General features: G+C 55.7%; 2 protein-coding genes across 5 annotated transcripts; one reads left to right on the forward strand and one right to left on the reverse strand.

Annotated features, from left to right (window-relative positions):
• Nucleotides 1–9,578: 9,578 nt before the first annotated feature.
• Nucleotides 9,579–19,488, forward strand: CDK10 (cyclin dependent kinase 10). Of its 4 annotated transcripts, XM_048816485.2 has the most exons (14): nt 9,603–9,727; nt 12,340–12,412; nt 12,777–12,848; nt 13,045–13,147; nt 13,373–13,454; nt 14,071–14,138; nt 14,370–14,422; nt 14,548–14,617; nt 14,759–14,818; nt 15,098–15,221; nt 15,297–15,436; nt 16,051–16,103; nt 16,183–16,303; nt 17,196–19,488. In XM_048816485.2, exons 1-13 carry the CDS (start codon nt 9,632–9,634, stop codon nt 16,284–16,286), a joined length of 1,098 nt encoding a protein of 365 aa, XP_048672442.1. In that variant the 5' UTR covers nt 9,603–9,631; the 3' UTR covers nt 16,287–16,303; nt 17,196–19,488. The 4 variants fall into 4 exon arrangements, with proteins under 4 accessions (XP_048672443.1, XP_048672442.1, XP_048672445.1 ...); XM_048816486.2 differs by having other exon boundaries at nt 9,579–9,727; nt 16,183–19,488; XM_048816487.2 differs by lacking the exon at nt 9,603–9,727 and adding an exon at nt 11,236–11,473 and having other exon boundaries at nt 16,183–19,488.
• Nucleotides 18,505–23,573, reverse strand: SPATA2L (spermatogenesis associated 2 like). The gene is made up of 3 exons (XM_048816484.2): nt 23,507–23,573; nt 22,369–22,675; nt 18,505–21,385 (listed from the first exon to the last, which is right to left on the reverse strand). The coding sequence occupies exons 2-3, from the start codon at nt 22,672–22,674 to the stop codon at nt 20,243–20,245; spliced, it is 1,449 nt and encodes a 482-aa protein (XP_048672441.1). The 5' UTR covers nt 22,675; nt 23,507–23,573; the 3' UTR covers nt 18,505–20,242.
• Nucleotides 23,574–26,453: the final 2,880 nt, after the last annotated feature.

Genomic DNA, 26,453 nt, shown 5'->3' on the forward strand with positions numbered 1-26,453 from the left:
TACAGCGTTGCTTGCAATGGTTGTGCTCTGACCTGTGGTTTGCAGTTGTGGGTTGCTCAGGAGGGCTGGGCTGTTGACACAGATTTTGTTTTTTCTGAAACATTTGTTTTGAAAATATTGCATCCAACTTGAGAAAATGTCATCTTGACAAATAAAGAGGAACTGACCATAGAACTAAACATTATTGGGTTCTTTATATTTGTTTTATGAAAACAGAATAATCACCTAAAGTCCAAACCAATAAAAACTGTGTGTATCTACCTTTATACACACACACACATATACAATTTCATGAAGTTGAAAAGAATTATGAGCCAGATCAGCTGGGAGAAAGAATTTTAAACAGAGAAATGGGAATGATAATTGGGAACTATTTAAGAATATATTGCTAGATGCCCCCAAAGCCACAATCAAGACAGAAGACTACATTGGTTAAAAAGCCAACCTGGCTTAGGGGGTAAGTGAAAGCCGCTATAAAAATTATATACATAACAAATGGAAAGAGAGGAAGTTGATAGAAATAAATATAGATAAGAAGGTTGATAGGGGAAGCAAAAGGACACAAGAGAAGTCTATAACCAGAAGAGTTAAGGACAAAAAGTAGTTTTTAAGTGTATTAGGAACAAAAGGAATCCTAACAATGGTACTGGTCCATTACTAGATGGAGATGGTTGAACTGTAATAATGCAAAAAAAAGAGCAGAAAAGCTCAAGAAATATTTCTGTTCTGTATTTGTAAAAAAGCCCAGGTGAAGTAGTCATATCATCTGATGATGGTGAAATAGAATCACAGAATCTCAGGGTTGGAAGGGACCTCAGGAGGTCATCTAGTCCAACCCCCTGCTCAAAGCATTTCATTCCAGCAGTAACTCAGGAGGATGCTAAACAGCAGCTACCAAAGTCATTCATTTTTAAATCAGCAGGTCTAGATAACTTGCACCCAAGAGTTTTTAAAAAGCTGGATGAGGAGCAGTCTGGATAGGTAGTATTGATTTTCAGTAAGTCTTGGCACACTGCGGAACTTCCAGAGGACTGGAAGAAAGCTAATGTTGTGCCAATATTTATAAAGAACAAACAAGATGACTTGGGTAATTATAGACATGTCGGCCTGATATTGATCCCAGGCAAAATAACGGAATGATGCTAGACTTGATTAATAAAGAATTAAAGAAGGGTAATGCAATTAGTGTCAATCAATATGGATTTATTGAAAATACATCTTGTCAAACTAACTTGATAGGGATTTTTGATGAGATTACAAGTTTGGTTGATAAAGGTAATAGTGTGATGTAATATATGTAGACTTCTGAAAGGCATTTGATGTGATACCACATGATATTTTGATTAAGAAATTAGAATGATACAACATCAACATGGTGGACATTACCTGGATTAAAAACTGGCTGGTAGTTTTCAAAATCTAATTGTAAACAAAGAATCATCATGGAATGGGTGAGTTCCTAGTGAGGTCTCACAAGGACCAGTTCTTGGACCTGTGCAATTTAACATTTTTATCAATGACCTGGGAGAAAACATAAAATCATCACTGATAAAGACTGAGGGAATGGTAAATAAGGAGGAGGGCAGGTCACTGATACAGCGTGCTCTAGATGTCCTAGAAACCTGGGCGCAAGCAAACAATGTGTTTCAGTACAGACACACAAAAGGTCATACATCTAGGAATACAGAACGTCGGCCACACTTACAGGATGGGGGACTCCCTCCTGGGAAGCAGTGCAGTGACTCCGAAAAAGACTTGGGGGTCAGGTGCATGGGCAGCACGTGAACCGCTGGCTGCGAGAAGCTAGCCTCCAACCCCGCCCCTTCCACCCAAGGCCCCGCCTCTTCTGCCCCCTCCGCTGGAGCCCAGAGCCCCCTCCACCATGGCCATCGGCCCAGTCCCGCCCAAGGCTAGCATCCCAGCCCCAAAAGCCCCCACATCCCTGGAGTGCCAGGAAGGCGGGCGCTGTGTGGCTGCAGCCCTTCCAAACCCAGAGTGCTGGGAGGGTCGGCGACGTGCAGCTCCAGCCGTCCCAGCTCCATAGCGCAGGAGGGTAGGCGGCCGTAGTCCCCGCCCCCGGTTCCGGAGCATGGGAGGGCGGGCAGCCACAGCACCCAGAACACCCCAGAATGTCCCCAGCCCAAGAGTGCCAGGAAGGCAAGCAGCTGCAGACCTCCCCAAGCATCGGAGCATGGGAGGGTGGGAGGCCGCAGCCCCCAGAATGCCCCCCCCCGAGCACCAGGAAGGGGAGTGGCATGCGGCCCCAGCCTCCCCAGCCCCAGCTGGAGCACTGGGGACTGGAGCTGCACACAGGGAGCAGTGGTAAGCAGGGAGCGGGGCCATGCCTGGCTGTTTGGGGAGGCACAGCCTCCCCCCGCCTATGCAACCCGCCGCCCATGGTCAGGTGGGTAATCACCTGAACATGAGATCCAATGTGGTGCTGTAGCCAAAAGGGCTAACGCAATCCTTGGATGTATAAGCAGAGGAATACTAAGTAGGAGCAGAGAGAGTATATTATCTCTGTATTTGGCACTGGTGCGACCACTGCTGGGACGCTGCGTCTGGTTCTGGTATCCACAATTGAAAAAGGAGGTTGATACAGTGGAAAGGTTCACAGACAAGCCATGGGAACGATTAAAGGATTGGAAAACCTGTCTGATAGTGACAGACTCAAGGAGCTCTTTCTATTGAGCTTAACAAAGAGAAGGTGAAGGCGTGACTTGATCCCAGTCTATAAGTACCTACCTGGGGGAAAAAAAGTTTATAATAGAAAGCTCTTCAATCGAACAGACAAAGCTGTAACAAGCTCCAGTGATTGGAAGTTGAAGCTAGACAAATTCAGACCGGAAATAAGGTGCAAATTTTTAACAGTGAGGGTAATTAACCATTGGAACAATGTACCAAGGGTTGTCATGGTTTCACCATCACGGGACACTTTTAAATCAAGATTGGATGTTTTTCTAAAAGATCTGTTCTGGTTCAAGCTCAACTGCTGGCCTTGAAGCAGGAATTAATTCAGGGCCATCCTAGGGCCCGTGTTATGCAGGACATCAGACTAGATTATAACAACAGTCCCTTCAGCCTGCCTTGTAATTCATAAATCTATGAAAAGCAATTAAAATAAATTGATTGCCCAGGGACAAGAAATACTATATGTGGGGTGCCCACCATTTCCACAGCTCTGTGCCTATCTGCCTCATATCCATAGCCCCAACATATCCCCAAAGTGTGTATGCAATGAGGAGAGCAAGCATTTTCCTCCTGCAGTGTCAAGGCTTCAGTTTTCCCCAAAAAGAAAAGAGGCACAAAGAGAGAGAGACCAGACACTTCCAGGAATTCATGCTGGGCCCTGTTCTCTCTAGCTGATCCAACAGCCAAGTAATGATGAGTGACCCTATAAACAGTAAACATTCTCACATCTCCAAGAGCTGTATTTTAAAAGACCATGACTATAAACAAGGAGGAGCAGACTGGGGCTAAGGCCAGGGCTACTAGCATACTGTGCCATAGCATTAAACAACTGAAGAGGGCTCTCTTTCTCTCTTTCCTTTGCATCCCAAATTCTTCTTGCAGCTGATGTCCCGCAGAGCATAGTTCGTAACAAGTACAGGGAGTCCAAACAGCCAAAAAAACAGGAGCAATCTGAGAAACAGCAGAGTTCTTCATGGGACCACAGCAATCTCTCTAAAGCTTCTGTTTCTAAACCAACAAAGAAACTGCAGCGAGGTCAGATGTCCACTGACAGTTCTTACGGACAAGGTAGGGGACATACAGCAGGGCATTCAAACCACAGAACAAAACTGACCTCAGGGGAGTCACGCAAGGCATGTGCTTGGCTCATGGATGCTCCTCACTGGATGATGACAGTTTTAAACCAGGTCAAGTTTTCTTTAGACCTAAGCTACTCAACAGCGATGTTCCCTTTTAATATGTGGTTTTTAATAGGCCATAACAGGCACAAATGGTGTAAAATGGGCCCAGATCCCGGATCACACCACACTGCCCCTATTGTAAATTTGCGGGGTAAAACAGGTCTCAGGCCAGATGTTCTAAATCCACTCAGAAGACACACTGGGTCGGAAAATGACTGCTGGACATCCAGGAGCTCTGGGGAAGCTAGCGACTCTATAGACACCAACGAGGTGGAGGTGATGGTAGCGTCCAGTATCGTTCAGTGGTTAATTGAATCATGTCCTCTTCCCCTTCCCAAGACCTGTTCATTCAAGAGGGTCCGTTCCAGTCAAAGGTTACGTCACGCTGGCTCTTTATCCAAGTTTGCATGAGCTACTGGCATCTTTCCCCGAGGCTTCCCGCTCTTTGTCCTCCCCATAGAACACTGGGTGTTTGGGCTGCAGCTGGTTTCTTTCTTGCTATCGCAAATGTGGCTCATAGGAAAGTTCAGAGGCAGGAGGGTGAGTAGCAGTGACCGGGCCGCTCTGGTTGGCAGTTGTGGCCATTTGGAGAAGGCGGGTTACTAGCAATATCGCATTCACTGAAGCCACACCTCTGTGCATTTCCTGTCGTCCCCAGGCTCACTGCAACTCTCCTCCCCAGAGAAAGGACGTCTCGTTACTGGCTAGTAATAATCACTGAATTACATGCTTTTTCAGCACCCAGCTCTCCCCAGTTGACATAGTTTCTAGTCTTATCAGAAGAGGCTGATACTGGCTCAGTGGATTATAGAACAAGAATACGGAGCCCTCACAATGCTTTTCACTCACAGATCTCACTGCACTTTACAGGGGAGGGTATTACTACTCCCCTTTTACAGACACAGCGAGGGGCAGGGCCTTGCCCAAACTCATACATCAGGTCAGTGGCAAAGCTGGCCTGTCTCCTAGTCTGCTGCCCTGGATTATACAGCATAATCCATTATTCCTAGAGATGGGTTCAAATCCTGGACTGAATCGGAAAGAAACCTGTTTGGTAGGTCCCACCCTCAGTCCTCTTAAAAGGGCCATGCAGTTTGTACTGGTGACCTGTGCTCATCAGAGGCCCAGACTATTCATGGGTGCCACAGGTCAGACTTGTGATGCTTGGGTGGAAGGAGAGGGGAAAGGGGACCCCAGGTTAGAATGGCACCTGTGCTCACTTTGCCTGAACCCACCTGTGCCACCACTGCTGGAAGTGTTTCCTGCGTACCTGTACCTGACTCTCCCTGTGTCCTCTCGTCACTAGTACAAGGTTTTCTGAACTCTTAGTTCAGTAAAAGCCCATTAGAGGAGATGCCATCTCCCAGACCCATATGCCTCTCTGTCTATATTGGATGAAGATCTGCTGAAGCCTGGATGTTTGTCTGGATAAATTATTTACCTGATTGCTAGATGCATGCCCCTATAAAGTACAATCACGTCTCCTTACAAGTGGGCATATGGGTTTCCCCCTGTGTTTATACTCCAATGTAAAAATGCAGCAAGCAAGAGAGAATTCAGTCCTTTATACAAGGCTTGGTTTTCTTTCTCTATCCCTTTCCTGTAGAGACACTGGATAAACTGATGAAGAAAAGGGTTATCCCCAAAATTGTTGTCACTGGTCCCTTGGATGATGAAATGTCGAGTACTTCAGTGGATGATCTCCCTGAGTCAAAAACCATCAGGGATATAGCTGACAGCGGTTCATACAATGTGCACACAAAACCCAGCACCATAGCGGCTTACAAAGTCAGAAAAGAAGCAGCATGAGCTCTGGCTCTGGAGAGTAGCTATTGCTCATAGCAACAATACAAAGACACCAGGATGTGATGACTGCCACCACACAGGGCCAGTATACAACCCTGGACCCCACAACCATTAAACAGGAATCTGACACAACCAGCTCTTCCATGGTCTCACTTTCCTCAGCTCTATATGACATCTGGAGAAGGGCAGGAAATAGCTACATTTAAAGGTGAACTGAAAAGCTTGCTTCAAAATAAATATATGTAATCAATGGCTTAAGTGTGCAAGTCAGTAACAGAATACATGTGTGGGCAGACACATGACAGATAAATCACCATGGCAAACGATCTTCACCCCAAACGATCCCACAGCGTGTATGTGCAGCACCCTGGAAATGCGGCCACCTTTGGAGTGGAGGGCAGCAGAACACTGAGGGAGGGGAATTTTGGGCCAGGCCCCATCTTTATGTGAAGTGGCTCAAGCAGTCTTTAATGTCTCCGCAGAGTAGATGGGACCTTGGTTTTGAGGATCCTGCACTGAACTCTTTTAATCTACCAGACCTCAGAAGGAGAAGGGCTGAGATGATCCTGCTGCTGGGGTCTGAACCTTGTCATTCCAGGGAGCCTAAAGATTTCAGACCCAATTGTTACACGACAAACAGACCATCAGAAAATCATTTCTTCCTTCATTTAGATTCCAAGATCCAAGCTTAGGGCTCTGAGCTACCCCAGCAATAACTGATGACATTTTAAGCACCTAAAATGAAAATACTCGCTACTCTTTGGATATTAGTGATGTTATCAGCTGTAGCCACGAAAACACAGAAGAACCTTAAGCTCAGGTTTTGGCAGGTAAAAAGCCTTTCAGTTCACCTTTTATGTAAAAACTGTAATCTGCTAACTTGGCGCCAGAACCACAGAGTGTGAGATTTTTATGAGACTCCTCAGTTATAAAATATTTATTTGTAAAAAGCAGGTGAAATGTGTGTTTTAAGGCACATACCTAAACCCCTCATTATGGATCAATTTTAGGTTTAAGCAAATATTTGCCAAGAAGTGCTGCTTGGTACTGAAAGCTGATTTTCCAACAAATATTGTTTTATAAACTCTCCCTTTCCCATCAGGATACCCTATGTAGTAAGAGAGGCTGAGACATAAGCCCTTGTATCAGAGGCTTGGTATGAGGCAGGACCTGCTCACAGAATCTGAAAAGAACAGGGCTGATATTGCAGAAATACCCATTCCTAAAATGTGCTAGTCACAGAGTACTCACGCAAACATAATCCTGAATCAAGTGGTACCAGAACATCCCGATATCAAGGATGGTACAAAAACATCCCCCAAGGATAACAGGAACACACTGACCCCTCCTAAAAGATAAAGTCAGGATGACCATACGTAATAGAGAAGTTTTGATCCAACCAACATGTACAAGGTGATGGGTGATAACTAATCACATCAGGGGGCAGTAACTATTATGTCAGAGGGGCAGTACTAACTTGTTTGTTTTGGAGTATAAAGATGTATCTCAGAGGGATTATCTTTGTCTAGCCTAGGAAGGAACGGAGAGGTCCACCGTTCACTGAGCTGGTCCATTGTAATGGCCATACATGTGTTAGTGGTTTGGTAGAGTCTGCAGGATACTAATACCATGTTCTGTCGACAACAAACCTGGCTTGGTGCCTTCGTTCCTTAATGGATCTTGTGGTCGTTGGGCAGTTTGCTAGAGGTCTCCCATGCCAGCTATCTGCGCAGGGCTGGGGCTGCACACAGAGGGAACACACACATGCAGCCAAACATCTATCAACATCTAACCTAGTGTTCAGAATCTCTGCATCTCTGGTCATCACAAAATCTATTCGCTCATCTGTATCAAGAGGATGATAATGACAAAACTAAGGACATTTTACTTACCTGTCAAAAAAATAATTTGCCTCACCTGAGGACCTTTCCGCTCCTCCCTAGACTAGAATTTTGCAAGGCTATCCTACTCAGTTTTAAAAATGTATTAATATTAATTCAGTGCTGCTGGTGAGTATGGTCAGGCATTTAATAATGAGTGTACTTTGCACTACTATAGAAACTTCCATTCAAGGATATCAATGTGCTTCACAAATATAATTTAAGACATATAGTACTCTTGGGAGGTAGGTTGGTATCATTATCCCCATTTTACAACTGAGGAAACTGAAGCAGGTTACTCAGGAATTCCACAGCAGAGCCAGGAATGGAGCTCACGTCTCCCAACTCCAGACAGATTTAAATTTGACATGCTCTGCATTTAAAATCATTGAACTCATTGGAAGTTAAGAGCTGAAACACCTTTGTGAATCTGGGCCTTTGATCTTAGCTTTTAGTATTTGTCCATTCCACCATGGCTGTCGAAAGTGTTTTCATTTTCCAAATATCTAAATTGCTTCTGACATTATTGGTCCAACTTCTGCCTCATGACACACAGATGTCCTCATTAAATAACGCAGGTGAACATGATGCTGATCGCAACTTTTACCGGGCCTCGGAGATTTCTTACCTGCCAACTGTCCCTAACAGAGAGACAATCCTATCAGATTTCCAATCCCTCCAATGAAATGCCAATGGTGTTAAAATGTCTACCCTATTCCTCTCTCCAACAGACAGCTTTCAAACATTGTCAGCTGTAATATGTCCAGCCACTAAATAGAGCCATCATGATTAGCAGGTAGAGCAGGTTTCACTGCACTGTATATTATCTGCATTGCCTTACAACAAATTCTTACTGAACGAAATGAAAAAATCCACAAAGTAGCATCTGGTTAATTGTGTGTTATTGCTGAGGTGGGAGTTGTCTGTGGTACATGCACTGCTAGGCAAGCTGGCCACCTCCTTTCCCTCTCTATTACTCAGAGCTCCCAAGCAACCTGAACCCTCCAAATCTGGAATTTTTGAAAAGAGCAAGAGCATCATTGTTTTCTCTGCTTCAAAAAAAAAATGAGTTGTGGCCAGATCCTTACACAGTCGGCTGGTCTTCTGCCCGTTGCCTGAGGCCAGATCCTCTCTAGGTATTTCTACCATGCTCATCACCGCGCCCTCTGAGCGCCATCCCAAACAGCATGACACGAAGCAGCTCACAACTGTCCATCATGTTCAGTGCGGAGGTCTGCCCCTTGTGAGAGGGCAGCTTCAGCAAGCTATGCTTCTTCCTGGCCCAAGCCACCAGCCCCCAGGGACTGCAGCACACCCAGAGGGAACTGAAACCAGAGAGATCAGGATGGAACATCCCCTCCTGGATCCCGACCTCTCCATGAACAACACAGCAACGTGGGCCCTCTCGGGACACTGGGGGTGCCACCTCTGAGGTGTAAAAATCAGCACATCAGAACCACATCATCCAAGAGAGTGGCTTCAAACAAGGGGCAATCCTGGGAAAACCTGGGCAGGTGGCAACTCGCTCCCCCGGGGCCCCCTCCACGCCGCTCACCTGGCCTGCCTAGGCGCTCCCCACCCACAGCGCCCTCCCCCCCCGCTCACGGGGGCGCTCCCCACAGCTCCCCACCCACAGCCTCCTCCCCCCCACACTCACAGGGGCGCTCCCCACCCCGAGCCCCCTCCCCCCGCTCACGGGGGCGCTCCCCACCCACAGCGCCCTCCCCCCCGCTCACGGGGGCGCTCCCCACCCACAGCGCCCTCCCCCCCGCTCACGGGGGCGCTCCCCACCCACAGCGCCCTCCCCCCCGCTCACGGGGCGCTCCCCACCCACAGCCCCCGCTCACGGGGGCGCTCCCCACCCACAGCCCCCTCCCCCCCCGCTCACGGGGGCGCTCCCCACCCACAGCCCCTGCATAGCAGGCCCTGCAGGCCCTGCATAGCAACCGTCGCTAGAGACGCTGAGGGCAGGGTGGGCTAAGTCACGTACTGCGCCTGCGCGAGGAGGAGGGACGGGGTTGTGCACATGCGCCGTGGTGAAGCGCGAGGCTCCACCCCCCGGGTGCGGGGATCATGGCGGAGGACGCTTGCCCCGGGCAGGAGCCAGAAGTGCTGCGACTGAAGCGCCTGCGCGGTGGGGGCTTCTTCCCGGTGCCCCCTGGGGACAGGGTGAGCGGGGTGCCGAGTCCGAGCGGGAAAGGGTTAAGGCAGCGCCCCCTATGGAGCCGGGGGGGAAGAAGGGGGGGTGGGGTGACCGGGGGTGCAGGGTAGGAGGGAGGGGCGGGGTGACTGGGGGGAAAGGTGGGGCGGGGTGACTGGGGGTGCAGGGAAGGAGGGAGGGGTGACCGGGGGAAGGAGGGAGGGGCGGGGTGACTGGGGTTGCGGGGAAGGAGGGAGGGGTGGGGTGACTGGGGGGGAAAGGTGGGGCGGGGTGACTGGGGTTGCGGGGAAGGAGGGAGGGGCGGGGTGACTGGGGGGAAAGGTGGGGCGGGGTGACTGGGGGTGCAGGGAAGGAGGGAGGGGCGGGGTGACTGGGGGTGCAGGGAAGGAGGGAGGGGCGGGGTGACTGGGGGGAAAGGTGGGGCGGGGTGACTGGGGGTGCAGGGAAGGAGGGAGGGGCGGGGTGACTGGGGGTGCAGGGAAGGAGGGAGGGGTGACCGGGGGAAGGAGGGAGGGGCGGGGTGACTGGGGTTGCGGGGAAGGAGGGAGGGGCGGGGTGACTGGGGGGAAAGGTGGGGCGGGGTGACTGGGGGTGCAGGGAAGGAGGGAGGGGCGGGGTGACTGGGGGTGCAGGGAAGGAGGGAGGGGCGGGGTGACTGGGGGTGCAGGGAAGGAGGGAGGGGCGGGGTGACTGGGGTTGCGGGGAAGGAGGGAGGGGCGGGGTGACTGGGGGGAAAGGTGGGGCGGGGTGACGGGTTGCGGGGAAGGAGGGAGGGGTGGGGTGACTGGGGGGAAAGGTGGGGTGGGGTGACTGGGGTTGCGGGGAAGGAGGGAGGGGCGGGGTGACTGGGGGAAAGGTGGGGCGGGGTGACTGGGGGAAGGAGGGAGGGGCGGGGTGACTGGGGTTGCGGGGAAGGAGGGAGGGGTGACTGGGGGAAGGAGGGAGGGGCGGGGTGACTGGGGGGAAAGGTGGGGCGGGGTGACTGGGGGTGCAGGGAAGGAGGGAGGGGCGGGGTGACTGGGGGTGCAGGGAAGGAGGGAGGGGCGGGGTGACTGGGGTTGCGGGGAAGGAGGGAGGGGCGGGGTGACTGGGGGGAAAGGTGGGGCGGGGTGACTGGGGTTGCGGGGAAGGAGGGAGGGGTGGGGTGACTGGGGGGAAAGGTGGGGTGGGGTGACTGGGGTTGCGGGGAAGGAGGGAGGGGCGGGGTGACTGGGGGAAAGGTGGGGCGGGGCGACTGGGGGAAGGAGGGAGGGGCGGGGTGACTGGGGTTGCGGGGAAGGAGGGAGGGGTGACCGGGGGAAGGAGGGAGGGGCGGGGTGACTGGGAGGAAAGGTGGGGCGGGGTGACTGGGGGTGCAGGGAAGGAGGGAGGGGTGACTGGGGTTGCGGGGAAGGAGGGAGGGGTGACTGGGGGAAGGAGGGGTAGGGTGACTGGGGGGGAAAGGTGGGGTGGGGTGACTGGGGGTGCAGGGAAGGAGGGAGGGGTGCGTGGGGGAAGAGTGGGGGGATGCCTCCAATCCAGAGCCCAGGGTAGGGTCCAGCGAGCCCTGCTGGGGTCTGGCCATGGGAAAGCCAAGGCCAGGTCCTGGATGTGCAGACAGGTGGACCTGCCCTCCCCACCACACGCCCAGGCTGCTGGAGTGCGCTTTGCGTCTGCAGACCCCCAGGCTGTGGAAAGCGCGGCGGTGATGGTGCCGATCGACAGGCTGACGTCGGCTCGCAAATTCAGTTCCCACGTTTGCACGCGCAGTGGTGGTAACGTGGCGTGGAAATGACAGACGTGTTTGCAAACACAGAGTTGGGAATCTGGCCAGATGTTGGGCACAGCCCAGTGATAGCTGGCGAGGGGCGCCATTGCTCTCGCCCCATTTCACAAAGCAAATCAACAGCAGGTTGCTTTGTGAAGCGTTAGCTAGAATAGTGTCCAAACAGTAATAATCCCATAAGCATTACACTAACTCTTTGCTTATAGCATGATGCCCTGAGCCTTTCTGAAGCTCTTACATTTGCTGTCCAAAGGCTGAAATGCTGTCATATAGCTGTTCTACCCTATAGTGCAGGGGTTCTCAAACTCCATTGCACCACGCCCCCCTTCTGACAAGAAAAATTACTACACTGCCCCAGGAGGGGGGGGACCAAAGCCTGAGCCCACCTAGGCCAGAGGGGGGCCAAAGTCAAAGCCCACAGACTTCAGCCCCAGGTGGGAGGGCCTGTAACCTGAGCCCTGGGCTGAAGCCCAAGCCTGAGCCCTGCCGCCCAGGGCTTAGGCTTCAGCCCTGGGTCCCAGCAAGTCTAACGTTAGCCCTGGTGACCCATTTAAGGAGGTGCTGACCCACAGTTTGAGAACTGCTGCTATAGTTGTTAGACCATGCTCATCACCCTAGTAGCTAAGCGCCTTCCAGCTGTGCATTAAGCAACATAACTCACATCTGTCTTGGTTTCATGCTGGTGATATATAGCTGTGTATCAGTCTAGCAGCAATGACATATTCCAGCTTCTGGAGGGCTCCATTTAAAACTAACTTCACAATGAAAATCATAAGCCCTAATCATTGAACACTGTCCCCAAGACAGCTCTGGCGAGGGGGCTGGCTGGTCTGTGATATGGCTCTCTGTTTTCAGCTGGGAAGGTGTCGGAGTGTGAAGGAGTTTGAGAAGCTGAATCGAATTGGGGAAGGGACCTATGGCATCGTGTGTAAGTGTTATGTGTGCTGCAGGCTTCAGCAGCGGGAGCCGGTTTGCTTCCTGCAGTAGGGGGTGCTGACAGCAACTCCTCACGACCCAAGACAGTGGAAAATACTCAGTGGCACAGGTCCCTCGGCGTAAGGGCAGCCCCAGCACAGGCTGAAGCCCATCTTCCAGGATCTGGTCTGTTCCCCAGTGATGAGCACATCAGTTTGGGGGGGGGGGGAAGGGGCTTTCACTGTTTACCTCCCAGTGTTGAGAGGTGATGGTTAACCGTTCACTTGGTGACTGGTGTCAGTGGTGGATCAGGCATTGACTTTGCTGTGAGACATGGCTTCCAGGTACTGACCACATGGTGTGTGTTACTGTTTCAGACCGTGCTCGAGATACCCAGACGGATGAGATTGTGGCACTAAAGAAGGTGCGGATGGACAAGGAGAAAGATGGTAAGGGGAGAGGAGAAGGGGAGTTGCTGTTCCTAGGAAGCTCTGGGGTAAAGCTGAAGTTTTAGGGATGGCGAGGGCTCTCTTAAAACACTTATTCAGAAATGTGGTTAGCCCTGCACAACCACATCAGAGCCTCGAGTCAGGCCAGGGGACTGGAGGGGGAGTTCTAATGCGTGACTCAACAACCACTCTGCAGGAATCCCCATCAGCAGCCTGCGGGAGATCACTCTGCTTCTGAAGCTTCGGCACCCCAATATCGTGGAGTTGAAGGAGGTTGTTGTGGGGAACCATCTGGAGAGGTAATAGTCCCACAGTACTGGCCCTGCACCTGCTGTCCCTTCAGAGGAGGTGGTGGGTCCTGTCTCTCCCACCCCTATATGCCATGTGTCAGTACTGTCCCTGCTCTTGGCAGGAATGGTCGTTGGATGACCCCTGGTGGCGATGGCGTGTGCGCACTGAGGTGGGGGTGGTCAGCACAGTAGAACTGCAGTGAGGTGACTGACTGTGGTATGTGTCTCCTGCAGTATTTTCCTGGTGATGGGTTACTGTGAACAGGATCTCGCCAGCCTTCTTGAGAACATGCAGACGCCCTTTTCTGAGGCTCAGGTACAGGTGGATTGTGCGGGTGCATTACCACTCCTACCTGTAAGAGGGAGCTGTGGCTCTCGCCAGTGCAAGCAGGCTACCAGCATATTCTGCTCAACTTGCAGCCAAGGATGCAGATTCCAGCCCAGAGCATTGAGGCAGCCTGCGTCGATAGTGTTGGTGGAGCTGGTGGTGGGCACTGGAAGACAGATGCCAGTCTGTAAATTGGCTGTCAGTCATCAGGTCACATGATCTGATTTCATCATAACTTGACGACCTCTTTCCCCTGTTTGGCATAGGGTAAAATAATCTAACCCCCTTGGCCCTCTGTGATATGGGGCACTGCCTGCTGCCTGCATTAAATCCTGTAAGCATCACTGCAGTTAGAACACCCCTTTGTTACAATGTTTTGGGTCTTGGGCTCCAAACTAGGGTGCACGGCTTTGCATTGACCTTGAGCTTCTGCATAAAATGAACCAGGGCATAAGCTGTCAGCAGCTGTTAGTCAGATTGCTTAATGCACGACTGGAAGGCACTGAGATAGTAGAGTGATGGGGACAGGGTAGGAACCAATGCAGATACATGTTAAGTACTAATGTGATGCTGTCTTGCTAATCCTGTCTCCCACCACTCGCAGGTGAAGTGTATCATCTTACAAGTACTCAAGGGCCTTCAGTATCTTCATGAGAACTTCATCATCCATAGGTAAGGGGCAGAGTGAAAGGCACTGTGGGTAAAGGGCTTGTATGGGAGGGCCACTAGGTAATGGACTGGGCATTGGGAGCCAGCTGTGCCACTTGGGCTGTTTTCTTGGCTCTCAGTGGAACAGAGGGAGACCCTCTTAGAGCAGCAGGTACTTTGGGCAGCATGGAATGGCCCTAGGTGAAGCATTGCCCCTAACACAACCATCAGTAACTGGCTTCTTTCTGATGGCAGGGATCTGAAAGTGTCTAATCTGCTCATGACCGATAAAGGCTGCGTGAAGATAGGTAAGCTCCCCTGTCACGTTTGCTAACACAGCTCCAGAGATGCTTCCAGTTTTCTCATTTTGCAATGCAGAGGCAAGGGCAGTAGCTGGCCTGCTTTTTGACCTTGAATCTGTCCTCTCTTGCAGCGGATTTTGGGCTGGCTCGTGCTCACGGTGTGCCACTAAAACCAATGACCCCTAAAGTCGTCACTCTCTGGTGAGTAGGCTCTGCTTAGTCCTGAGTGAGTCACCCTATCATGGACCCCCTCGGAGGCTGTGGGTCAGCCATGCAGTCAATCTGGGACAAGTTTTGGGAGCTCCACTGATTGGTAATTCCTGCATTCATTCCGTTGCACAGGTACCGGGCCCCAGAGCTGCTGCTGGGAACGACGACCCAGACCACGGGCGTAGATATGTGGTAAGGGGATCTCGTATTGGAGAGTAACGCTCTTGCCAGGAATTTGCAATTTGCAGAAGTACCTGGGGGACAGCCAGGGACAGATTGGGGTCAGGGCAACAACTTGGTACTTCAGGAAGCAATGTGCACATCTGTATAAAGATCTCCTACTGAACCAAAGCCAAGATGGGTCGATAGCAACAGGAGGTATCTGCTGCTGGGGGCAAAGGAGGAGGAGTCTGATCCAAGAGATTCATGTGCCTGATTCCTACTAACCTAGGAGGCCTGTTCCCTCCCCAGGGCAGTGGGATGTATCCTCGCGGAATTGCTGGCCCACAAGCCGTTACTCCCAGGCAGCTCGGAGATTCACCAGATTGACCTGATAGTGCAGCTGCTGGGGACACCCAATGAAAACATCTGGCCAGTAAGTGCTCGCTTTGCATCGCCCACCCTGCCACACTCTTCCCTGACTCTTACTTGTGTCTCCCTGTCCCCGCAGGGCTTTTCCAAGCTGTCCCTAGTGAGCCAGTACACCCTGCGGAAGCAGCCTTACAACAACCTCAAGCACAAGTTCCCATGGCTGTCGGAGGCTGGGCTTCGCCTGCTCAACTTCCTCTTCATGTATGACCCCAAGAAGAGGTAAAGAGCCATCTGCAGCCCAGTTCAGGCCATGGAACTGCCAGTGTGATGTGGGGCCCAGGCTTCTCGGTGGGTGGCAGGTGGCTTCCAGGCAGGGCTGTTCCCCTCCAGTGTAAACGGCTGCAGTGTGTGGGGGAGCTGTCAGCTCCCAGGAAGCACTGGGCAATCCCGAGCTGGGGGCTCATTTACATTGTAATCAGCTCCTCCCCTGAGGATAGAGCAGATCACGGCAAACCAGCTGGGCCTAAGGAGCAGTGCCAGTTTCTGCAGTGCTGCCTTGCTCCCAGGGCTGATCCCCACGCCCCCAGGCGTTGCTGCCCCCTTTACCCTAAGCCTGGGGCGATGTCTGACCGTTCTAGGACAGGATTGCACTGCCCCGGCCAGATGCTGTTGGCAGGCAGGGCCTGCGGGATTCGGCAGCAGGAGCCCAGCGTGGGATGTACTGCGCATTGTCCCTCTGGACAGGAAGTGAACGCAGCAGCGTGGTCACAGCCTTGCTGTGCTGCTCGGGCGCAAGGAAGGTCTCGCTTTTATGCAAAGGTTTCCTGAAGAAGCAGCGGGAGTGTTTGCGGGGGACGATGGACTTTTCCTTTAACCTGCATTTGCCTCCCCAGGGCGACAGCGGGAGACTGTCTGGAGAGTTCCTACTTCAAAGAAAAGCCCTTGCGTAAGTGACTCCACTGTGCTGTTGGGGCCTGCGGGACTCAGCCCTTCCTGAAACTCATTTCCTCTCCCCTTCTCCCCAGCCTGTGAACCGGAGCTCATGCCCACCTTCCCCCACCACCGCAACAAGCGAGCTGCTCCCGTCAGCGCCGGGGCGGAGAGCCAGGGCAAGCGCAGCAAGCCCTGAGGCTGCACGTTCTGCCGGATAAGAACTATCTTCTCTCTCCCCTGGAATCGGACCAGCAGTGACCCAGCCCTACTGCAACACAACAGGGGAGGCATAAGCCTCTCAATTCAGGATGAACTGAGTGCTTAGGAGAGTGCAGGGCAGAAGCCCCTGCCCCAGCTCCGCCAGCGCCTCAGCCCTGACCTGCAGCCTCCCACGCCGCCCTGCTGATGCTCCTCACCAAGAGCACTACGTGCTATTCCAGCCCTTGGGCCTCTCCTGAGCTGAGACGTTCACAGCTGGCAGGGGGTTGTGATGGGGACTGGACAGAACCACAGGTGCCTGGAGGCCAAAGCACTAATGGGCTGCCCCACTTCACTTTCTGCCCCAGGATTCTCAGGTTCCACTGCTTGCAAAAGACGGGAGCCTAGCTCGTGTTGGGAGTGCAGACTGGGAGCCAGTTTTCCCAGTTACTTGTCAGGAGAGGAGCCTTGGTGTACTGGCCCACCTGGGAGAGGCACAGACCCACCTGTGAGTGGGGAAACGGACCTCCCTGTCCACGTGCTGCTCTCGCCCAAGAGGGCGCCTGCTCCCTCCTATGGGCCTCTTCAGTCCCAGGAGTGAGTGAGTTTTTATGTGCAGACTCTCATTCCCAGAGGCTCCACGTGGTGCCATGCATTGGGGTGCTTGTCGCTGCCTGAGTGAGCGTGCGGCCTGCAGCACTCCCAGCCCAGGCCCAGCTCTGCTGCCTCCAAGGCAGCTTGTGGTTCTCCCGTGCCCCACAGGGCTCAGGCCATGCTTCAGAGGACCCAAAGTTCCCACCCCACTCCCAAGAAGCTGGTGGGCTCCACAGTGGTAACAGCCTCAGCCAGTCTGTGTGATTAGCTACTCCCACGTGGATAAATCCTCAACTTGTGTTCTTCTGGGTAAGGTTTGGATAAAGATGCGGATAAAGGGACCATCCAAAGCAGATGATGGGAAGGCTCTGGGAGCTGAAGGAGGATTTGTAACCAGCTGCTATAGGACCCAAGGCAGACGCAGTACAAGCTCCTCTTGACCTGTCGATATTCTCAGGGTGCCTCCTGCTGGGGGGTTCAGTGCTGGCTAGGAGGACGGTACCCCAAACTTCGACTCAAATGCAGCTGCTGGAGATACGCTCAAGGGTTGTGGATTGTTCTATCACCTTTGCACAAAGAGAGCAGTCAGGGCAAACTTCTTATCTATCCTGCATCCCTCTCCACCCAGTGCCAGTTGCATCCTTCATGGCGCCTGGCCCATCACCAGCCCCTCGGGTTGGATCCTTCTACCAGGCAGAAGCTCCAAGGAAAGGGCAATGTGTAAACACATTCCTATGGGCTGAAAGGAACCTCCAGCCCTGCAGTGTTTGTCTTGACCCCTAGGTGGGCAGCCAGGGGCAAGACGTGCTGGCCAACCCTGAATGGCTGCTGGGTTTGTTACAAGCTGCAGGCCTTGCCCAGCTCACTGTTGATAGAAAAGTCCCTTCGTTCTTTATTCCTCATGGGGGTTCATGTGATCCTGCCTGCAATAAAATATCATGCCAGTGTCAGCTGTAAGGGATAGTCCTGCAGAGCTGCTCTCCGGGCCAGCTAGCTTCTTTACCCCAGGCAGCCGAGCCAGTGCAAGGCAAGAATGGCTGCCCTTTGCGTGGCATCTCCCAGCCAGAGCCCTCGGGGCGTCACAGCTCTCCCGTCACCTAACCCTGCCCAGGGCAGGGAGCGCAGTCCTAGAAACGCAATGTAGTGACCTAGCTCAGAACTCTCCCCCCTCCCCACCGAGCACCCCCGGGGCTGCAGTGAGAAGCATTCCCAGCCCAGCTGCAGGTGAGGGGCATGGCTTGGTGCGCTCCTCTCAGCCAGTGTACTGCAGCAGCAGCATCACTTCCTCCAGTAGCTGTGCCTACCTTGGAATTCCACCCCAGCAGGGGCCTGAGCCAGTCCTGTTTGTCTTGTGCTGAGAGCTCAAGGCTTCTGACTCATTCTCCTGTGACACACTGCACTCTCAGCAGCTTGGGTAGCCACAGCTTCCCCTCTACCCGTCATCACCTGGAGCTTCTTAACAAGATCACCCTCTGTTAATGAGCCGCTGACCTCAGTGAGTTAAGGACATGAAAGTCTGAAGCAAGAGCCGCTGGTAAAGGGCAGGTGGAATTTGTGGGGGCATGGGATGAACTCACGCTGCTCCTGCTCCCACACCCTACCCAGGAGCCAGAATACCAGGCTAGCAAGAAAAACCCTTTATTACATAACTGTGGAGGTGACAGAGAATGTTCTTTCTTTCTTCTGAGGAGAGCAGAAATGAGGTGAGGTTTACCAGTCAGCGCTGAGTTGGGAAGGGGGCCTTACCCAGTCAGAGGGGCTGGGGTACTTGGCCAGTGCAGACTGACAGTGGGCCAGCTGAAAGGCAGGTGTGCCCTGGAAGGTACAGCACCCAGCACTGGATCTGACCCTGGGGTGGGTTTTCGGGGCGGTTCTGTTTCGTGCCTGGCTCCTGGCACTGATTCCAGCCACCTCACACTGAAATGGGGGAGATCCCCAGTGTTCTCAGCTTCCCCTTTCTGAGTTTGAGCTGGGAGTGCTAGCGGTGCTGCTCTAAATAGCATAGCAAGAGGGGGCCTTGCCCGCCCCCAGGCCACAGCAAGAGGCAGCTCCCTTTCTTTTTGGCTTTCCTGGGTCCAACATCCTGCTGCCTTTGTGTTTCCAGCTGGGTTGTGCACACATGGGGAGGGGATAGGCTGTCATTTCCAGGAGCCAGTGCCCATTCCACTTAACCCTTAACGCGGGAGGGAGAAGCTTTTCTCTGCCCCAAAGCACTGACCAGCTTCCCAGGAAAGGTGCAAGCAGTGACCTAGGCAGAGGAGTAGTCCCGAGACATCAGAGCTGAGCCCTGGGGAGATGGTAACTGAATCCCTACAGCTCTGACCAAGGAGCTGGAGCATCAGCCATAGCACAAAGGAACTCCCAATGCACTGCATCCCGTGGGACTAACGGTGTAACCCTTCCTCCAAGCTCCAGCAACCATTGACTCTGGAGAACCCAAAGTGCCACAGCACTCATGAGGAAAGGTATTTGGTGCTAGGGGATACTGCAGTGCAAGAGTCTAGCTTGCTAACTCTCTGAATGCTTTAAACCCACCCTGAGCAGCTGAGCCAGGCAGGATGAGGGAGACACATCACCCAATAAAGGGCAGATGCACACAGCTAAAAGTGTTTGTCATTTCCTTCTGACCCATCAGTCTGGGGCAAAAGCTGCTCTACCTCAAACCCCCAGTGCCAGAAGGGGCCAGGGCCCAGCCTAAACCCACACACTTCTTCCCCTGGGCACCTTTAGTCCCATCCAGAACCTTAAGGCCAGTCAGCCTGAGAAGCAATGGATAGGACCAGCATGAGCTGGGAAACAGCACAAGATCTTCCCCAAAGCCATCTTCTCTCCTGGGGCAGAGCTGTCCACATGGGCCGTGCCACAGAGCACCTGGACGGAGCAGCGTCCTTCCACCAACTCACAGGAATTGCTTGAAAAAGAGCGAGACTCTTGTTTCTCCTTGTCCTTACCTAGGTCCAATATTTCAGGCTGTGCTGAGAAGCCTGTGAGCTAAGAGGCCCCAGCTCCTCTGGCAGAGGGAAGCTAGAGCGGTGACTAAGCAGGGCCAGGAGATCATGCCAGAGACACAGCAGAGGCCAATCCCTGGAATTGGCTCATAGGAGTTGGGAGGGAGAGTAGTAGTGTTGAACGTAGGGCAGGGTTAGTGTAGGCAGCTACAGCAGGGGAGGGTCTGGGGCGAGTCTCTACGGAGCACTGCTCTATCGGGGTGGGGGAAGGAAAGCAGCTCTGCCACCAGAGGTTTCCCCTAGAACAGAACCAGGTGGCATCAGGCAAGTCCTGAAGCTTCTGCCAGAGGTAGGATTTGGTTGGCATATCCCATAGCATTTGCAGGCCCTGGGGAGGCAGCTCGTCCTGTAGCTAGGGCCGAGCCCCAGAGCCTTCATTCAGCAGCATGTCCACCTCGGTCCTCTTTAACCACAGGAGCTTCTGCTTCTCGCTCTGCAGCTCCTCCATGCAGTGGCTACTCCTGCAGGTCTGCATGGCATCGCAGCCGCTGGCATGGAGCAGGCAGCATGTGGCACAGCAGTAGGAAGGGAGAGCACCTCGGATCAGGCATGAATGCAGCTGGTAGCACGGTGACTCCAGCACCTCCCTTTTGCTGCTCTCTAGCCATGGGGCAGCAGGCGGCAGCTCCCATGGGCTCTCTGCAGCCTTTGGCCAGATGCTGGCAGCTCTACAGTCCAAGGGTATAACCTTGCCAGCAGAGCGGGGCATTAGGCAGCTTGCTGCCCCATGTGGCTCGAGCACTGCAGTGTCAGAAGGGGAGCTCAGAGCAGGGTTTGTGCTCTCCACATTCTCAGGAGAGACTGAGTCACTGATCCTGCTAAGCTCCCGTCTTAAGGAGATAAAAGAGAAGGCAGCAGCTTCTGAGTCGGGCCCATTTCTATAAGGCTGCTCCTGGCCGGACTCGCTAGCCCCCCCGTTGTCCCAGATCCTTCCCTCATTTCCCCCGAGATCCTCAGGACAAGGTACTCCAACAGCCTCACTCCACAGGTTGGAGTTCTGTTCCCAGATGGGAGGCCTATGTAGCTCCTGAGAGGACAAACCCCATGGGGATGATTGCAACCTGGCCCCCAAGGGGGCACTGTATAGATTCGCAGCCTCTGGGCTTTTCAGCTCATCCCCATAGAGATCAATGCTTTCAGCACTGCCAGGAGCCGCCTTGGCTCTGGGCTCTCTGCCTTTCGGCCATCTAACAAGCCTCTTCAGCTTCTCCACACAGTCATGCAGGTCCCTGACGCCCCTCCGCACGTGTAGCAGGTCTTCAGCAGACACTGGGCATGGCCCCAGCTGCCGTAGGATCTCCCCCAGGATCTCACACTCCACCCTTGCTGCAAAGAAGCCACAGGCAGCTTGGACAAGCTCAGCTCCCGGGGGTGGGCGGGACACCACGAGGTGATGGTCATCTCTCTTCACATATCCCATCCTGTGGAAGCTCTTTGCGATGTCACTGTCTGACAGCGCCGCCTGCAGGGAGTGCACATACACCCCCGAGAACATCTGTAACAGAAGCACCGCGTTATTTGCTGAGCACACAGCTAGTCGACCCCCAGCCAGTCTAACCAAGTGACCTCGCCACTCCTCCCTCCGCCCCGCAAACGCTGACACAATGAGCAATTAGTCACCCTGTTAGCAATCAGCACCACCAAGCCCATGGCAGCCTGAGCGCACCTTGAATTCTCAGCCCCCGCCCAACAGCCCAAAGCATGGTCACTGCAGGCCACCACTAGCCTCCAGGCTGCCCCTGTGGGGATGGGGCTCCAGGCAGCACAGCCACCAGAGGGTGCCACAACTCCCTGTGGTGCCCCTCCTCACCTTCGTTCACCTTGCTGTCTAACATCAGCTGCGGGTGCCTCAGGACCTGCCCCTGCTGCATCAGGGTTCCTTTGGAGACACGACCCACTGCATCAAGGAACCAGCTAGTCCCAAGTCCTACTCAGCCCTAAGCCCATGGCCCATTTCTGTGGCTTTCCCAATCATGTTGCTAAGATCCTTGAACCCAAGACTGTGCAATAGCCATACAAAGAGTGACATTGCCCAGAGACGAAGTACCTCTGCCCCTTCACATTCTAGCCACTCGGGGCCATATAGGCACAGGCAGGGTTTCCATCATGGTGGAATCCCTTTGTCTAAAGGCCCTACACACCCCTATGCTGCTTCAGCAAGGATCGTTCCTGACTCCTGGTCCTGGGGTTAGACTGCGCCTCTCCCATTGAGGGGGTCTCTTTAACAAATCCCAGATCTGTCTGGGCACAAGTGTAATCATCAGCTACACAAGGGAGGGCCTGAATATTCTATTCCCCTGGGGAATTTGGAGCCCAGGAAATCTGTGCTGAAGTCCCTGGAGTGACCCTCTCTCTCTTCAGTGATTTGCTCGGAATGGCCCCTGCACACTGTTTCAGCAGCTCCCTGTCTCTATCCAGCATGCCCAAGAGACACACCGGTGCAGCCAGGAGGCACCATGACCACACACCAACCCTCACCTTGATTGTGCTGAACTCCTTGCGCCAAGGGAGGAGGTGTAGATGGACAGCTGCCAGCTCAAGGACCTCGAAGGCCCTGGCCAGCCCCCTGAGTGCCAAGGGCAAGTCGTCCCATCCCTGAAGGCTGCTGGCGAGCGTGGCAAAGACGTCGTTCCGCAGGGTGCCGTGCAGCTCCGGATCCTCCAGCAGACGCTGCCACAGCAAATCCCACAGGGCCAGGTCAGTGCAGACCCCAGCGTGGCCCCTTCGGAAATCCCTCTCCAGACACTTCCTGTACTCCTGCTGCACCAGGGCGCTGGAGCCCATCCTGGACCGCAGAGAGGGCAGGGGTGAGCGGCGAAGAGCCCACGAATGGCAGCACCCACCCAGGGCCACCAGAAAGTCCTGGGCAACCCATATAGGGGCAGCTTTGCCCTGCCCTGCCCCGCTCCAAGTCCACCACCAAGAGTCAGGCCAGCTTCCCTCCCCCCTTAGCGATTCCCTCAGACACTGCCAGCCACTCCCCGCGGGGCTGGAGGGACTGCGCTGCCCCACTTCTCAGCAGCCGGTGCCCTGCCTGGGGAAGGGGGCTGGGCGGGCGGGGCCAACCCTTTGCCTCTCCCTCCAGGACTGGCCTGGCCACCCCCAAAGACACCTTTGATACGCAGACATACCCAGCCCCTCCCCCGGTGTAGGGGGCAAAAGGGGGAGGGGCTGAGACACAGAGACCCCTCCCCCATCCTTGAGGGAAGGGGCTGAGAAAGGCCACGCCCCCTCTGTGGGGTGAGGGGGGGCTGCGAGGCGGAGGCCACGCCCCCTCTGTGGGGTGAGGGGGGCTGCGAGGCGGAGGCCACGCCCCTCTGTGGCGCGAGGGGGGCTGCGAGGCGGAGGCCACGCCCCCTCTGTGGCGCGAGGGGGGCTGCGAGGCGGAGGCCACGCCCCTCTGTGGGGTGAGGGGGGCTGCGAGGCGGAGGCCACGCCCCTCTGTGGGGTGAGGGGGGGCTGCGAGGCGGAGGCCACGCCCCCTCTGTGGGGTGAGGGGGGCTGCGAGGCGGAGGCCACGCCCCCTCTGTGGCGCGAGGGGGGTTGCGAGGCGGAGGCCACGCCCCTCTGTGGGGTGAGGGGGGCTGCGAGGCGGGGGCCCCCGGGCTCCACTCACCTGCCGGCCCAGGGTCTCTCCGCTCCTCCGCCGGGCAACAAGTTCCGGTTTCTTCTCGTTCCGCCCCCTGGCCCGCGGAGGTCACGTGCCGAGAGGCGGGGCTTCCCGACGCCCCGCCCACTGGGGGTTTAACCCGCTCCTTGCCGGGCCCAGGCGGGCTGTGTCGCCGGGGGCCCCTGGGCTCGGCATCGGGCGGGGAGCTGCAGGGGGGCCTGGTTCCCCCGTGGGACGCCTGCGGAGCCCAGGGAGGGGGGCTGGGCCTGGCCAGAGACCCCACCCAGGGACCCCTGCCCAGAGCACCCCAGGGCACCCACCCACCTGCCCCCCTCCCACTTGCGGCACCCCGGCAGGACCCCCCACCCCAGGGCACCCCCAGCCCCCCCGGGGCTTCTTCCCACACCCTTGTCCCACCCAGAGGCTTCCGCCCACCTGCCCGCCCCCATCCCACCTGCGGCACCCCCGGCAGGACCCCCCACCCCAGGGCCCCCCCAGTCCCCCCTGGGACTTCTTCCTTGTCCCACCCAGAGGCTTCCGCCCGCCTGCCCGCCCCCATCCCACCTGCGGCACCCCCGGCAGGACCCCCCACCCCAGGGCACCCCCAGCGCCCCCTGGGGCTTCTTCCCACCCACCCCAGAGCCGCCCACCCCAGGGCACCCCCAGGCCTGGAGGCTTTTGCCCAGCCATCTGCCCCCATCCCACCCCAGAACTTGGCTGGGCCAGTGGGAGGGCAAGAAGCCACTAGCCACACTAGTGGTGCCCAGCAGACCAGGATCTCTCCAGGGCACCAGCGCCTTCCCTTGGCCTCCATTCCTGGCCTCCACAGAGGCCTCGCTAGCTACTGCCACCCCCTCGGCCCATGGCCACAGCACAGCTCTGCTGACTGGAAGCCACAGTGCCCCCAAACCCTCCGTGCAATGGCGGTGGTCACAGGTAGTGGGTAAATGCACCCAACACAGGGGAAACCCCCTCCCCACCCAGCCTTGGCCAGGGTCCCAGCTCGAGCCCCTCAGCCTGCTGTGGTGACAGCCCGCCTGTCACTACGGGGGATGCTCCTGGTTCCAACGCTAGATGGTGCCGTGGGGCTAGAACCAGCCCCACTGAGCACAGCACCTGGGTGGGGAGCTGTGACCACTGGAGCAGGGTTATGCCCAGGCTTTGCCCACCAGGCAGGCATCCTATTGGCATCACAGGAGCTGGCTGCAGCTGCCCTTGTCTCTATAGTGAGCTCCTGGGGCGGGGCCAAGCCTGCCACAGTGGGCACTGCCTGAGACCAGTGCTAATGCACCCGCAGTGGGCTGGCCAGCCCACGGAGAGCACAGGCCGCAGGCTGGTTCTGCTGCAGGGCGTGGAGAGGCTGGGGGCAGGAAGGTTAGCTCGGCCTGGCCCTGGGAAGCACACCCACAGTGGAGGGGGTGATGTGGGGGCTGTCCGGCTGCAGGACTGGTAGTGCTAACCTCACAGAAAGACAGACACAAACACACCCCCGCCCCAACTCATGTATTGCGGGGAAGGGATTGGCTGTGGCATGCACCTGCATCAGGCCCTGGTCATGCAGCTGGTCCCCCCAGAGTACCCTGCAGCAGGGGGGCCCACGAGGGAGCAAAGAGCAACAGAGGAGAGGGCTCTCCCCTCCACGGAGCCGGCAGAGGAGCAGAGAGAGCAGAGAGGTCGGCTGGACCATTTTGAACCGGATCCTGAAGCCCACGGGGAGCCCACGGCCGTCTGTGGGCACATGGCTGTGTTGCTCTGTGTGGGAGGAGGTAGCCAGGCCGCGGGGCGGGCAGCACGGCCTGGAGCTGGGGAGCTGACGGGACTCGCATGCAGGCCGCAGCACGTGTGGCCGGCATGACGAGGAGGTGGGAGGGCTGATGGAGAGTTCAGGCTCATGGGGCTGGGCAGGGGAGGAGGGGGAGCTCGGCTCATGGCTGCTCCTCCTGCTCAAGAAGAAGTTGAGGTGAGGGAAGCAGAGAGGAAGCTGGGAGCCTGCTGTATGACACACAGCCAGGGGCAAGGGGGAGGCAGGGGCGAGCCAGAGGAGCGCAATGCCGGGGAGCAGCCTCCCAGAGACGGTAGCTACGAGCAGGGGTGGTGGGAACGGGAGCGAGAGGCAGCCGGGTCTGTGGCTTGAACAGATCAGAGGGCAAAGGAGTCAACAGGATAGTGCGTCTTGGTGTGTAGAGGAACCCACCCTGCCCCGAGTTAGCACCTGCACAATGGCAGCCCCTGGTCCCCGCTGTGCAGCAATGGGGGCATCCCGGAGGACGGGGTGGCCCCGTGTCAGAGGCTGCCCTGCCCAGAGAGTGAGGAGGGAGCCGTGGGCACGCCGGGGAGCTGTCTGTGCAGAGCGGCCCAGAAGAGGAGGTGTCCGACATGCACGAGGAGCCTCAGATCAGAGGTGGCAGCTCCCTGGGGCACTCCCAGAGGGGGAGCTGGATGCAGAGCCCAGGCCGGGAGAGGAGGGAGCAGGCAGTGAGGAGCTGCAGAGAGCAGGAGATGGCATTGTGGACAGGGCGCTGCGCTCGCCCTAGGCACCTCTGTGCTGGCGAGGAACCCACCGAGGCGGGCAGAGGGAGCGAGCTGTGAGGGCCTGGCCGACCTCGCTAGCTAAACGACTGCCAGGAGGGGGCAGTGGCCGAGGGGAGGGCTGGCATGGACCACACAGGCCGGAGCAGAGCAGGGAGGAACGGCCCCAGGAGATTGGCAGTTTGGCGGCGTCTCCCAGAGGCAGGGGTGGGAGCCTGGCTGGACTGGCCGAGGCACTCAGCCCTGTGCTGGCATCCAGGGTGGCCCGACAGGGCATTTGTCTCAGGCCCACTGAGTCCGAAGGGACACAATGGGTGAGACAGGAGGCAAAGGAGGGGTGGGGGCAGAAGCAGGAGGTGGGGCTAAGTGGGTGGTGGGTGTGGCCGTGGGAGTTGGGGGTGGAGCTGGGTATGCACCTTCCTTA

This window comes from Caretta caretta, chromosome 12, assembly GCF_965140235.1.
Source record: "Caretta caretta isolate rCarCar2 chromosome 12, rCarCar1.hap1, whole genome shotgun sequence".
NCBI lineage: Eukaryota > Metazoa > Chordata > Testudines > Cheloniidae > Caretta > Caretta caretta.

Bases quoted from the DNA above. Each gene is read 5' to 3' on its own strand.
- CDK10 (XM_048816486.2), top strand. From the start codon at position 9,632: ATGGCGGAGGACGCTTGCCCCGGGCAGGAGCCAGAAGTGCTGCGACTG. The intron at 9,728-12,339 runs GTGAGCGGGGTG...CTCTGTTTTCAG, and splicing joins CGGTGCCCCCTGGGGACAGG to CTGGGAAGGTGTCGGAGTGT. The intron at 12,849-13,044 runs GTAAGGGGAGAG...ACCACTCTGCAG, and splicing joins GATGGACAAGGAGAAAGATG to GAATCCCCATCAGCAGCCTG.
- SPATA2L (XM_048816484.2), bottom strand. From the start codon at position 22,674: ATGGGCTCCAGCGCCCTGGTGCAGCAGGAGTACAGGAAGTGTCTGGAG. The intron at 21,386-22,368 runs GTGAGGGTTGGT...CTTCTGTTACAG, and splicing joins AGGAGTTCAGCACAATCAAG to ATGTTCTCGGGGGTGTATGT.